Genomic DNA, 12,363 nt, shown 5'->3' with positions numbered 1-12,363 from the left:
ACTGTTAGTGAGCATTTCTTCTTTCCCAAGATAATCCATCCACCTCACAGGTGTGGTATATCAATATGCTGATTAGACAACATGATTGTTGCATAGATGTGCCTTAGGCTAGTCACAAGTAAAGGCCACTCTAAAATGTGCACTTTTATTTTGAAAAGATACATTTATTACTGTAAGAACTGTAGGGTGTCAGAAAACCAGTCAGTATCTGGTGTGACCAACGTTTGCCTCACGCAGTGCAACACATCTCCTTTATAGAGTTAAGTAGAGTGAAAACCGGGATTTATCCGTGAAGAGAACACCTCTCCGAAGTGCCAGACACCTTCGAAGGTGAGCGTTTGCTTACTGAAGTCGGTTACGACGACAAACTGCATTCAAGTCAGGACGACGAGCATGCAGATGAGCTTCCCCCGAGACGGTTTCTGACAGTTTGTGCAGAAGTTATTTCGTTATGCAAACCGATTGTTGCATCAGCTGGTCTCAGACGATCTTGCAGGTGAAGATGCCGGATGTGGAGGTTCTGGTTGTGTGGTTACACATGGTCTGTGGTTGTGAGGCCGGTTGGATATACTGAAACATCTTTGGAGATGGCTTATGGTATGGTAATAGCTCTGGTGGACATTCCTTCAGTCAGCATGCCAATTGCATGCTCCCGCGACATCTGTGGCACGGTCTGATAAAACTTTTATTGTGAGCACACCTTTAAAATAATCATGCTGTCTGATCAGCTTGACATGCCCCACCTGTAAGGTGGATGGATTATCTTGGCAAAGGAGAAGTGCGCACTAACACAGATTTAGTCACATTTGTGAGAAATATTTGAGGGGAATAGGCCTTTTGTGTAAATAGATTTCAGCTCATGAAAAATGGGAGCAAAAACAAGTGTTGCTATTGTATTTTTGTTCAGTGTATGTGACCATTATTAGGTGTAATGGGCCTTTTGCAGCTGTCAAAAGGCAGATTCTTCAAGAAAACATTATATATTTGTAGCTGACATTATAAAAGACCAAGCAGAGCACAGTTCATCTCATTTCCAGGTACAGTTAAGACAACATGGATAAGTAAGACAAAGGGATGATAGGGAAGAAGAAGAATGAATCACGTTGCAAAGTGACAGCAGCACATTTTGAACATTAGTCCGGAACAGACACTGATTCCCTGCAATGTGAAGAAGAAAGACCAAAACTCAAATGTGACAGCTAACTTTTTGGTCCATTAGTCATATGAATGATGAATGTTAGATTGCATTCAGAGGAGTTGTTACAATGACAACACGTAGAAGAGGCGGGGAAGGAGGTACTCACATCCTATACGTGCGATACATGATTCTGCTCCGGAGGCAGAGCAAGAGGAAGTCACACAGGAAGAAAGATGAAGGGTTAAGAGACAGACAGGCAGAAGACAGTCAGCCACACACACACACGTTGTTTTCACCAAACTGTGGAGAGGACTTTATGTGCCAATTTTCATTTGAAATAAAATGAGTATCGGTGAAAGCAATCCAACATGCAATGACTCAAATACAACAAGAGAAGGACAGATTAGTTTGAGTAGAAGACAAACATTCAAAAGATTTATGGCATGAAGGGAACTACACTACTGGTGTGTTTGTCAATAGAATGGATAATGAATACAAATTTGAAAAAGTTGGGTTTAGTACAGGACATTTGATTAATATGCAAGACATTTTTTGAAAAAGATGAGTTCATTTATCTGGAAACATGATACGGTCTGCCTGAAAATAATCATTCAATAACAGTCAATCAATCAATTTCCCACCCAATGATCATCTATTTTTACATCAGTAAGGCTTTGAATGTAGGCTGCTCGATTGATTCAACCAACAATGAAAACATCAGTATTGAGTTTGTGTAGAGTTTTAGTTCGGATTAAAACATTAAAGAGCAACTTGCAGGTTAGAGACCCCAGTGAATAAATGTGTAGTAAAATTATGTATACACTAGATTTTCTAAAAAATATACATACATATACACTACAGTGACATCTGGCGTCGTTTTTGTAAGACATTTTTACTTCTGCATAAAAAAAGACAACCCGCATGTGACGTCACATGGGGGAGAGCGGCCGGTCTAACGTATTAATAATAGGGCTGTCAAGTTAACGCGTTAATAACGCCGTCCGCTTGCGGTAGACCACACTTCCACGCTCACCGGCAGCCACCAACTGGCCATCGGGAGGACCGGGAGGGTGTGTGTATGTGTGGCGCGAGTGAGAGACCTTACGTGTATTGTTGTTAGCATCTGGAGCTAAATATAAGGAGCTGTTTAAATGAAAACAGAGGAGTGACATTTCGCCGACAATTGCGCCGAGCACTTGACTTTATGCAGGTAGCCAGACAGTGGGACATTGTGGGAAAAGTCAGCACGGATAGTGCGCGCAACATGATTGCAGCGTCCAGGCAGCTCCAGCATATGCCTGGAGTACACACACACACACACACACACACACACACACACACACACACACACACACACACACACACACACACACACACACACACACACACACACACACACACACACACACACACACACACACACACACACACACACACACACACACACACACACACACACACACACACACACACACACACACACACACACACACACACACACACACACACACACACACACACACACACACACACACACACACACACACACACACACACACACACACACACACACACACACACACACACACACACACACACACACACACACGTTGATAAGAGTATTAAAAACTTGAAAAATATTCCTCTAAGGTACATTTAGAACAGATAAAACATGTGCGGTTAATTTGCGATTAATCACGATTAACTATGGACAATCATGCGATTAATCGCGATTAAATATTTTAATCGACTGACAGCCCTAATTAATAAACATGGATCACAATGCTAGTTTTGACAGAAGAGGTTGAAAATGTGTATTCGTATGCATATGACAGACCACGACCTTATAATTATGAGCCTGCTAGGAGGCCAAGAGACCAGAGGACTGTACGACGAAGCCGGTTCAACCTAACCTGGATATGTTTGAGTTAGCCGGTTGGCCTAATCCAAAACATACGCGCTCTCGCTAAACGGTCCTACGACGCGGCTTATCAAATGGATCGCTCAAGCCAGCCGTGTCCCATCTAGTTAGGTGCGCGTTCACATTAAAGAGGCGGGGTTAGCAACATTTGACCAATCACAAACATGGAGAAGCGCACTGACAGATCAGCGTCATACTTCCTGAATGAAAAGTCAACTATAATATTAGACAAATATGAAGAAGTTAAACTTTAAACATCCCTGACTTAAACAATTTATCCAGGATCAAAGCCATATATGCACACCTGCAAGGTGAATACAAGTGGTAAAAGAAAAAGTGTTTGAATGCATACATGAACAGGTTTATGATCTCACTAAGACACGAGTGGATCTGACTTTAATTACATTGGATTCGAGTGTTTCGTCAACTTAATGTATTGCTTAAAATAATACTTCTGCATAGGGCTGAACGATATATCGTGTCATGACGATAACCGCGATACGCGCATGCGCGATATTCACACCGCAGGGACGTGCGGTTTTATTCATTTAAAAAAAAAAATGCTAACGCACTTTAGCACAGAATTCTAAATAAAGATACCCTTATTACTTATCGAAACTGTACATACAATATATCCGATTAAAGCTGAGATTCCACAGATTATTTAAGTAGGATCATCACTAAGCGATCCGATCTCGTGACAGGGGAAGCAAACACAGACATCACAACACGTACCTTTACGGAGCTTTTACGGGAGATCGTCTCACCGTAGCTGTCAATCTGATCAAAAGACGTGTTTAATGGCATTAGAATGAGAAAAAACGCGGCTGAATCGGTTGATCCATAGGTAAATAAAGTATCTGTGGCTTTGAAGCAATTGTTTATAATCCATAATTCCATTTTTATGTAAAAATCGGAGCACAAAAGTTAGCTGCTAATGGTAGCCACCAGAGTGTATGCAGCTTCCGGTTTTGGCTACGCGTCACTCTCACTCCTTATAGAGAGCCGCAGTGACGCGCCCTTAAAGAGCAACTTGCAGGTTAGAGACACCAGTGAATAAATGTGTAAGAAAATTATTAATACACAAGATTTTCCCAAAAATATACAGAAATATACACTACAGTGACATCTGGCGTCGTTTTAGCAAGACATTTTCCCTTCCGCATAAAAAAGCCTCTGCACGTGACCTCCCGCGTGTGATGTAACATGGGGGAAACAAGGGGGAGAGCGGCCGGTCTAATGTAATGCTAGTTTTGACACAGAAGAGGTTGAAAATATATATTCGAATGCATATGATTATAATTATGAGCCTGCTAGGCGTCCAAGAGACCAGGAGCAGCCAAGGACTAGAAAAAATAACAGCCATCGGAGAAAAATGGCGCTTTGGTGTGTGGAGAACCAGTGGAGAACAGAGCAGCTGTCTTGGTGAGTGACCGGCGTTAGCATGTTAGCTAACGCCAGTCACATCACAACATTGTAAAGTTAGCAATCATATATCGGGCTATAACTAAAGTAGTATTGATAATATAGCAACGTTACTGGCAGGACTGTTGATACTGATCCATAACAGAAACTAAAGCGCAAGTATCAGCCGTATCTCGCGTTACCTAATGAAACTCCACACTACGGTGCTGACTGGAGGGGAGACGCGAGATACGGCTGATACCTGACGATCTGGCGGAGAAAGGTTGTGTAGCCTCCGTTGATATGCCGTTGTAAATGGCTTGATGGAAAGCAGGTGTGTAGTCGGGGAGGGGAGGGTGCACAGCTGATTGCAGCAGGTGAGTGGAGGTTGAGCCGGGAGCCAGGAGTGACAGCCACCATGCCCACACAAACAACACAGACAGGGGGAAACAAACAAACACAAAGGAGACGGCTGGAGCAGTACAGCCACCACAGCGTTGCCTAATGCAACTCCACACTAGTCTTACGGTGCCGTGTACCGTAGGGGAGAGAGAGCAGCGAAGGGGGGAGAGAGAGAACAGCGACGGGGGGAGAGAGATTTAATACGGTTTCTTGATAAAGCTGTGGAGACGGAGTATGTGCTGCAGGGAGGTGGATGCACAACGCACCCAGGAACGAACGCTAGCTCCGGTCCTTTACCCGTGAGGGAAACTGTGGACTCGATGCCCTGACAGGCTTGAGTTTGTGCAACCTGCACAAACACAAGCTAACCATGATTACAAATGGTGAAATGCAATGTAAAATTACCAGCTCACTAAATCACAACCGCTCAAACCAACTACAAACTACTACCACGGATTGGGCAGAGAACGAGTCCGAGAAAGTTAACTCCCCCATGTGACATAATATGACGTGTTTGACGCATGACTTGAAAAAAAAAGAAGCAGTTTTTAGTAGCAGAGCTCAAAACAGCTCCTTTCCCCTCTGAATTCTTGCCCTTATGTCTCGTAAAACATATAAAATCCTAAATTAACTTTTCTAAGTGTAATTTTCAGGCAAGGTTAAGCATAAATTTAGTATATAAAAAAAACCTGCAAGTTGCTTTTTAAGATACATTATAGAATTTCTTTATACAATATCGTCAATGCCAGCTCAAAAGAAACATATCCAGAGAACTGCTTACTGTAGATTCTAAAAAAAACTAATTATATTGTGTCAGCTTGGCGTGCGAGCAAAAAGCCCACAAGTGTTTTATTATTGTAATCCGTGCGAAAGATGTACAGATGGAAAACCAAAAGCTGGAGGATATATTTTTTTTAAAAGGTGAAAGAAATTCAAATACGCTCGATTGATTTGAATGTCTTTTTGAAATGAACAACTTGCTCATGCTGATTATTTTGTTTCTCAAAATGATGCTGTATTTTGTGCTCGGCAAGTATCAACTGCTTCCCAACTTGTTTTGGTCCAGCTAACAGTGACAGCCCTGACTCAGAGGGGACTTACTTGAGTTTGTTGGGGTCTTCCTGTGCAGGCTTGCGGCGGAAGGTGGCATTGGGGTTAGCGGGGGGCTCCCTCTGGGTCCTCTCTGCGGCGCTGGGCTTGGCAGAAGCTGCAGCAGCCTTCTTCGCTGAACGCTTGATTCTTTCCTCCAGCATGCTCATGTCTTTCTCTGACAACTGGGAAGGATTGCAAATATATTAGATTTGTTGTTGTTGTTGTAATGTGACACCCAACAAAGATAACAGTGATATCTTCTCCATCTTACATTTCCTATTAGTTTGTAGACTTGGTCCCCGCTCACGTTGTAGACAGCCACCACAGTATTGAGAGCGGCATTGCGGACAGACGTGTCTCTGTCCCCGATGTGAACGGCAATCTCCTTCAAAGACTTGGCTGGAGTCGGCTGACATACATTCATCCCATAGCCCTCTATCAAACAACCCAACTCCTCCAGACATTCTGAGGACATGGAGGAAACCAAATAAACATTTGTTTGAATAATTCTCATACAATACTGAACTCTACTCCCCCCGTCTTTCTCCATTTAAAAAAGGATCAGCAGTGAGAATCTTAGCCTGTCGTCGCTGAATCAGAAAACCAAACAGCAGCCATTGGCTCTGGGTGATAGCCATCAGAGCCCATGGTTCCTCATATTTGTTCATAAACTGGACCAATAACAGTGTTTATAAATGTACAAACCACACTGTCTATGGCATGGAAAATAAAGTCACTACTTTATTTAGGTTTGTATGTCGCTATTTTGGGTGTGGGCGGAGCAGCTACAACAGTAGCTTAGCCTAGCCTGACCGATCCAATCTCCATTGAGAATACACGCATTTAAAACGTTTCCTTCCTGCCAAATAAGGCACACTTGTCAAAGGATTATTTCATTGTTTTTACTAACTGATATCATTATGTTTATTATTTCTGCATAATTTTGATAAGCGTATTACAATGAAATCACAGGAAAATATGAAAATGTTGTTGTTGGTATATACATTGAGAAGAGCCCCGCCTCCTCGCTAGTGCAGTTTGAGTGACAGTAGTAAACACCAGAGGTGGGGACTCGAGTCACATGACTTGACTCGCATATTTTTGGACTTGAGACTTGCTTGACTAACATTGATAAAATACTTGAGTTTGACTTGGTATTCTTGACTTGAGACTTGACTTACAGTAAGCTTGAGACAGATGACTTGACTTTTTCAAATGAAATATTTGCGTTTGTTTTTGTAGTGAGATATTACGTTTAGTTTTTTCGAAAATGTGATTGGGTGATTATAGTGCCATGCACGGAAACCTGGCAACCCACTAGAAGGCAGGAGTGTCAGTTAACATGGCAGCGGCTAGCGTTACTCCAAAAATAGTCAAGTTTGGATTCAAGGATTATTTTGTCGATGACTGTAATAAGAAAAAAACAGCGGTATGCAAGGTCTGCAGCATAAAGATCAGTGAGAGGACCACCACAACATCCAACTTCATTCGTCACTACAAAAAAAACCAGAGAAAGGTACGTGAATGTTTTGTGTGAGCTAGAAAACTAACGTTAAGTTTAAGCTACGTTAGACTTGGTTTCAAATCGATTAAACATTGCAAAGAGAAGACAAAACGGTAAATGAACACTAGAACCGCCAAGGGATTCATTTTTGACTAACCCTGATACTGACGGGCTGTCAGGAGAGAGAGACAGGAAAAGAGATGCCTCGTTTATTTCCCCTGTGTTATTATCAGAAGTTACTGTAAACTGTTGAATAATGTAGATCATCTACTTTTAGTAGTTTGTTTAATGTTTTAATTATGTTGTTTTTGTTTGTAGAAGTGCATCATTCCTTGATTTATTGTAAAAATGAATTTGAACTTTTTGATCTGTTATGATGATAAACTGAAGCCATTTCTAAATCAACCCAATTAACTGAGTTTGAAATCGTCCTACTTAGTTTATAAGTAAATGAAGAAGAACAAATTAAAGGATTTGAAAATGATATCTATGTAGGTGCTGACGCTGTTGGCGGTTCTAGTGTTAACAGACATTTAAATTAAATATGTGTAATGGCAAATGCCATATATGATTTTCTTACCAGGAATTCTGCCTTTTTGAACAGACTTTTTGAGTCCTAGCTATATTGTCTACAGTTCTGGGGTTAATATGAATCTAATATGATTGTCATCGGTTTAAAATTAGATTTCAAATGATTAACTGTGTATGTAATGAAGATCATAGTGTGGGTTGAATCCATTTTCATAACCACCGTCTTTTAACTAATTTAAATGCAGAAACTGGGCTTATTTATCAGAATGTCGTATGACTTGACTTGCTTGACCTGAGCAATGACTTGACTTGCTTGACTCTCACCACAGTGACTTGGGACTTGCTTGATACTTGTAGGTCAAGACTTGAGACTTGCTCATGACTTGCACATGTAGGACTTACTCCCACCTCTGGACACAAATGATTCCTCGGTCAAGCTCGCATGAGTAACGCGATGCAAATTTTCGCTCTAAATCCAGTTAACGCAAAGTGGCAAAAAGCGCTCGAGTGATGCGGCAGTGAAAGGAGTCCTCTGGGGACATGTATTTATATGTGCAGTTTCAGGGAAGGGGGGGATTTTTTTACATTTTCAAACAGTGCTTTAGTTGTTAGTTTTAATGTGGTACGAAAAGTTAGCCCGATCAAATGGTTTACATTTTGCAGTCGCTCCAAGCATTTGGATTCCTTCACCACATAATGCTGCGTTCACAACGGACGCGATGAGATGTTTGTGGGCGGCGCGATTACATGTTAAAGTGGACCTATCATGCTATATTTGAACAATATATTGTAGGGCCATACCTATAGTGGGGCAAAAAAGTATTTAGTCAGCCACCAATTGTGCATGTTCTCCCACTTAAGAAGATGAGAGGCCTGTAATTTTTCCATCCTATGTATACCTCAACTATGAGAGACAAAATGAGAAAAAAAGAAAATCCAGAAAATCACATTGTCTGATTTTTAAAGAATTTATTTGCAAATTATGGTGGAAAATAAGTATTTGGTCATTAACAAAAGTTCATCTCAATACTTTGTTATATACCCTTTGTTGGCAATGACAGAGGTCAAACGTTTTCTGTAAGTCTTCACAAGGTTTTCACACACTGTTGCCGGTATTTTGGCCCATTCCTCCATGCAGATCTCCTCTAGAGCAGTGATGTTTTGGGGCTGTCGCTGGGCAACACGGACTTACAACTCCCTCCAAAGATTTTCTATGGGGTTGAGATCTGGAGACTGGCTAGGCCACTCCAGGACCTTGAAATGCTTCTTACGAAGCCACTTCTTCGTTGCCCGGGCGGTGTGTTTGGGATCATTGTCATGCTGAAATACCCAGCCACGTTTCATCTTCAATGCCCTTGCTGATGGAAGGAGGTTGTCACTCAAAATCTCACCATACATGGCCCCATTCATTCTTTCCTTTACACGGATCAGTCGTCCTGGTCCCTTTGCAGAAAAACAGCCCCAAAGCATGATGTTTCCACCCCCATGTTTCACAGTAGGTATGGTGTTCTTTGGATGCAACTCAGCATTCTTTCTCCTCCAAACACGTCTAGTTGAGTTTTTACCAAAAAGTTGTATTTTGGTTTCACCTGACCATATGACATTCTCCCAATCTTCTTCTGGATCATCTAAATGCTCTCTAGCAAACTTCAGACGGGCCTGGACATGTACTGGCTTAAGCAGGGGGACACGTCTGGCACTGCAGGATTTGAGTCCCTGGCGGCGTAGTGTGTTACTGATGGTAGCCTTTGTTACTTTGGTCCCAGCTCTCTGCAGGTCATTGACTAGGTCCCCCCGTGTGGTTCTGGGATTTTTGCTCCCCGTTCTTGTGATTATTTTGACCCCACAGGGTGAGCTCTTGCGTGGAGCCCCAGATCGAGTGAGATTATCAGTGGTCTTGTATGTCTTCCATTTTCTAATAATTGCTCCCAGAGTTGATTTCTTCACACCAAGCTGCTTACCTATTGCAGATTCAGTCTTCTCAGCCTGATGCAGGTCTACAATTTTGTTTCTGGTGTCCTTTGACAGCTCTTTGGTCTTGGCCATAGTGGAGTTTGGAGTGTGACTGTTTGAGGTTGTGGACAGGTGTCTTTTATACTTATAACGAGTTTAAACAGGGGCCATTAATACAGTTAACAAGTGGAGGACACAGGAGGCTCTTAAAGAATAAGTTACAGTTCTGTGAGAGCCAGAAATCTTGTTTGTTTGTAGGTGACCAAATACTTATTTTCCACCATAATTTGCAAATATTTAAAAATAAATAAATAAATCAGACAGTGATTTTCTGGATTTTTTTTCTCTCATTTTTTCCTCATTTTCTCTCACTTCTTATATCCGTTTTTTTCTCATTCTCTCATAGTTGAGAAAAAATTACAGGCCTCTCATCTTTTTAAGTGGGAGAACTTGCACAATTGGTGGCTGACTAAATACTTTTTTGCCCCACTGTATATAAAGAATATAAATATAGTTTTTTTTTCAAAAATAACAAACAGATCCTGCATTTTAGCCATGCCTCATTTTATTCCATTTGCTCTTTTCAGCTCTGTTTTTGCAGGGGACTGACTCTGTGAGCTGCAGCTGACCACGCCCCCCTGCAGGAGAGGGGAGTGTGCTTTGAGATCAGCTGCTAGGCTGCAGCGGGGAGAAGAGGGGGAGAAAAAGAGATCTCCGTCCTCCGTGTTTTATCCTTATATGATTATATAGAGTCGTTATTCATTTGTTTTAAAGCTCAATAAATAACAAAGAAGACCTTTGACCGGCACTTTTCTAATTTTGTCCGGAAGATTTAAACTTTAACGGACATGTTGACCGGCGGAAAAAAATCTAACTAAAACTCTGCCGCACGGTCACCTCGTTCCTTGGAAGAGGCGGAGAGGTGGGTGTTTGTCATCTGCTGGTGGACTACCGGAGAGAATTACTTAAAATAAGAAGCAGCATTTTACAGCGCGCTATGCATGGGGCCGCCTTGAGGGGGTTTCCCCGACATGTTGTTGCAGTAAATTAAAGGGTGCTTCATGTTGTCGTTGCTGTGGACCTTCTTAATACCTTGGGAAATGCCGTTTAGTTTTTAATAGCCTTAGTTTTCGCTAAATTGATTTATCAACTTTAATACTTTTTAAGACCCCGCGGACCCCCTGATATACAACGTTAGCTTAGCCTGGTTGGTTTTTACTAACGGGTATCAGTATGTTGTTACTTCGGCATAATTTAGAAACGTGTATTAGCATTTAATCACGGAAAAATATCTTCATTTTGTTGTAGTTGTAGCCCCCTTGCCAGCGCGTCTTGTTTGAATGATGCGAGCAAACACAGCTAACAGCCGCGGTGAAACTCGAGCGTTTAGAGCAGTGGTCACCAACCTTTTTAAGCCCAAGATCACCGACCTCGGCCTAGGTGAAAGGCGAGATCTACCTATTGCAGAATTGAGGGAAAAAGACGGCCCAGACAATGCTTCCAATTTGAGGCCTTTTATATAGGCTAATTGCATCTGAATTACTGTTACAATGAAGGCTCCATAATCAGCTCACGGCATATAGGCAGGGGTAAAGTTCTATTGGGGTGCGGACCTCACCTCCTCAAGGGGGGCCCGGGGGGATGCTCCCCCGGGAAGATTTTTTTTTAAATATTGAAATTGAAAGCATCAATCTGGTACACTTTGAAAGCAACAGGAAGAGATCTATGGATACCTCTCTCAGCACCCATATAAAACTGAACTGTAAACAGATTTTCTTTTTCTTTATGGATATTTTACAAATCACATTAAACTGTATTCTTGTTTTACTGCCATATAATAGGCTATTTCATACCTGTTTTTCATTTATTCTCTTATTGTTTGTATAACTATAATGATCATATGAAGGTGTGCCGCGGAAATAATCTTTTGAATAATTTGTGACAACTGTTCTCAACACTCAAGAGTCCTTTAGCTCACCTGAGCCCCTCAGTCTGACAGGAGAGGACTCTCCTCCAGCTTGTTGTGGAAACAGCTCCTCATGTCCGTTAGTGCAGCTAGCTAACCAGATGCTAACATCATGGTCCCCGCTAGCACCGGTCTCTCCCTCTCTCCCTCTCTCCCTATCACACTAAATGCCTATCGCCACACACACACAGAGCCGAGCTTGAATGACACAAGCACACGTGTCGACCGGTCGATCACGATCGACTGGTTGGCGACCACTGGTTTAGAGCGATGCGATAAGAGCGAAGCGAATATTCGCATTGCGTCCGGTGTGAACGCAGCATAAGACTCATGAGGGCCAGCACTGATAAGGTATTATTTTTGTGGGGCCAAAACATATAAATGTACATACATTTCCAATTATTGAAGAACAAATAAATACCTTAATACTTGTATAATTTGGAAAATACTGT

At 41.9% G+C, this 12,363-nt stretch overlaps 1 protein-coding gene across 3 annotated transcripts in view; it reads right to left on the bottom strand.

The window, feature by feature from the left end:
* Window positions 1–12,363, bottom strand: part of ckap5 (cytoskeleton associated protein 5) — a 106,261-nt gene that overhangs the window by 30,413 nt on the left and 63,485 nt on the right. For 2 of the 3 annotated variants that reach the window (XM_079681521.1, XM_079681519.1), the window contains 3 exons: window positions 6,229–6,422; window positions 5,967–6,139; window positions 1,305–1,328 (listed from right to left, as the gene is read on the bottom strand). In XM_079681521.1, the coding sequence (XP_079537647.1) occupies window positions 1,305–1,328; window positions 5,967–6,139; window positions 6,229–6,422 (391 nt within the window). The remainder of the gene's footprint in view (window positions 1–1,304; window positions 1,329–5,966; window positions 6,140–6,228; window positions 6,423–12,363) is intronic. The other variant, XM_079681520.1, reaches the window with a different exon arrangement.

Source organism: Notothenia rossii (genome assembly GCF_949606895.1).
Source record: "Notothenia rossii genome assembly, chromosome: 5".
In the NCBI taxonomy this organism is placed as follows: Eukaryota; Metazoa; Chordata; class Actinopteri; order Perciformes; family Nototheniidae; genus Notothenia; species Notothenia rossii.
This window is presented reverse-complemented; position numbering and strand designations above follow the sequence as displayed.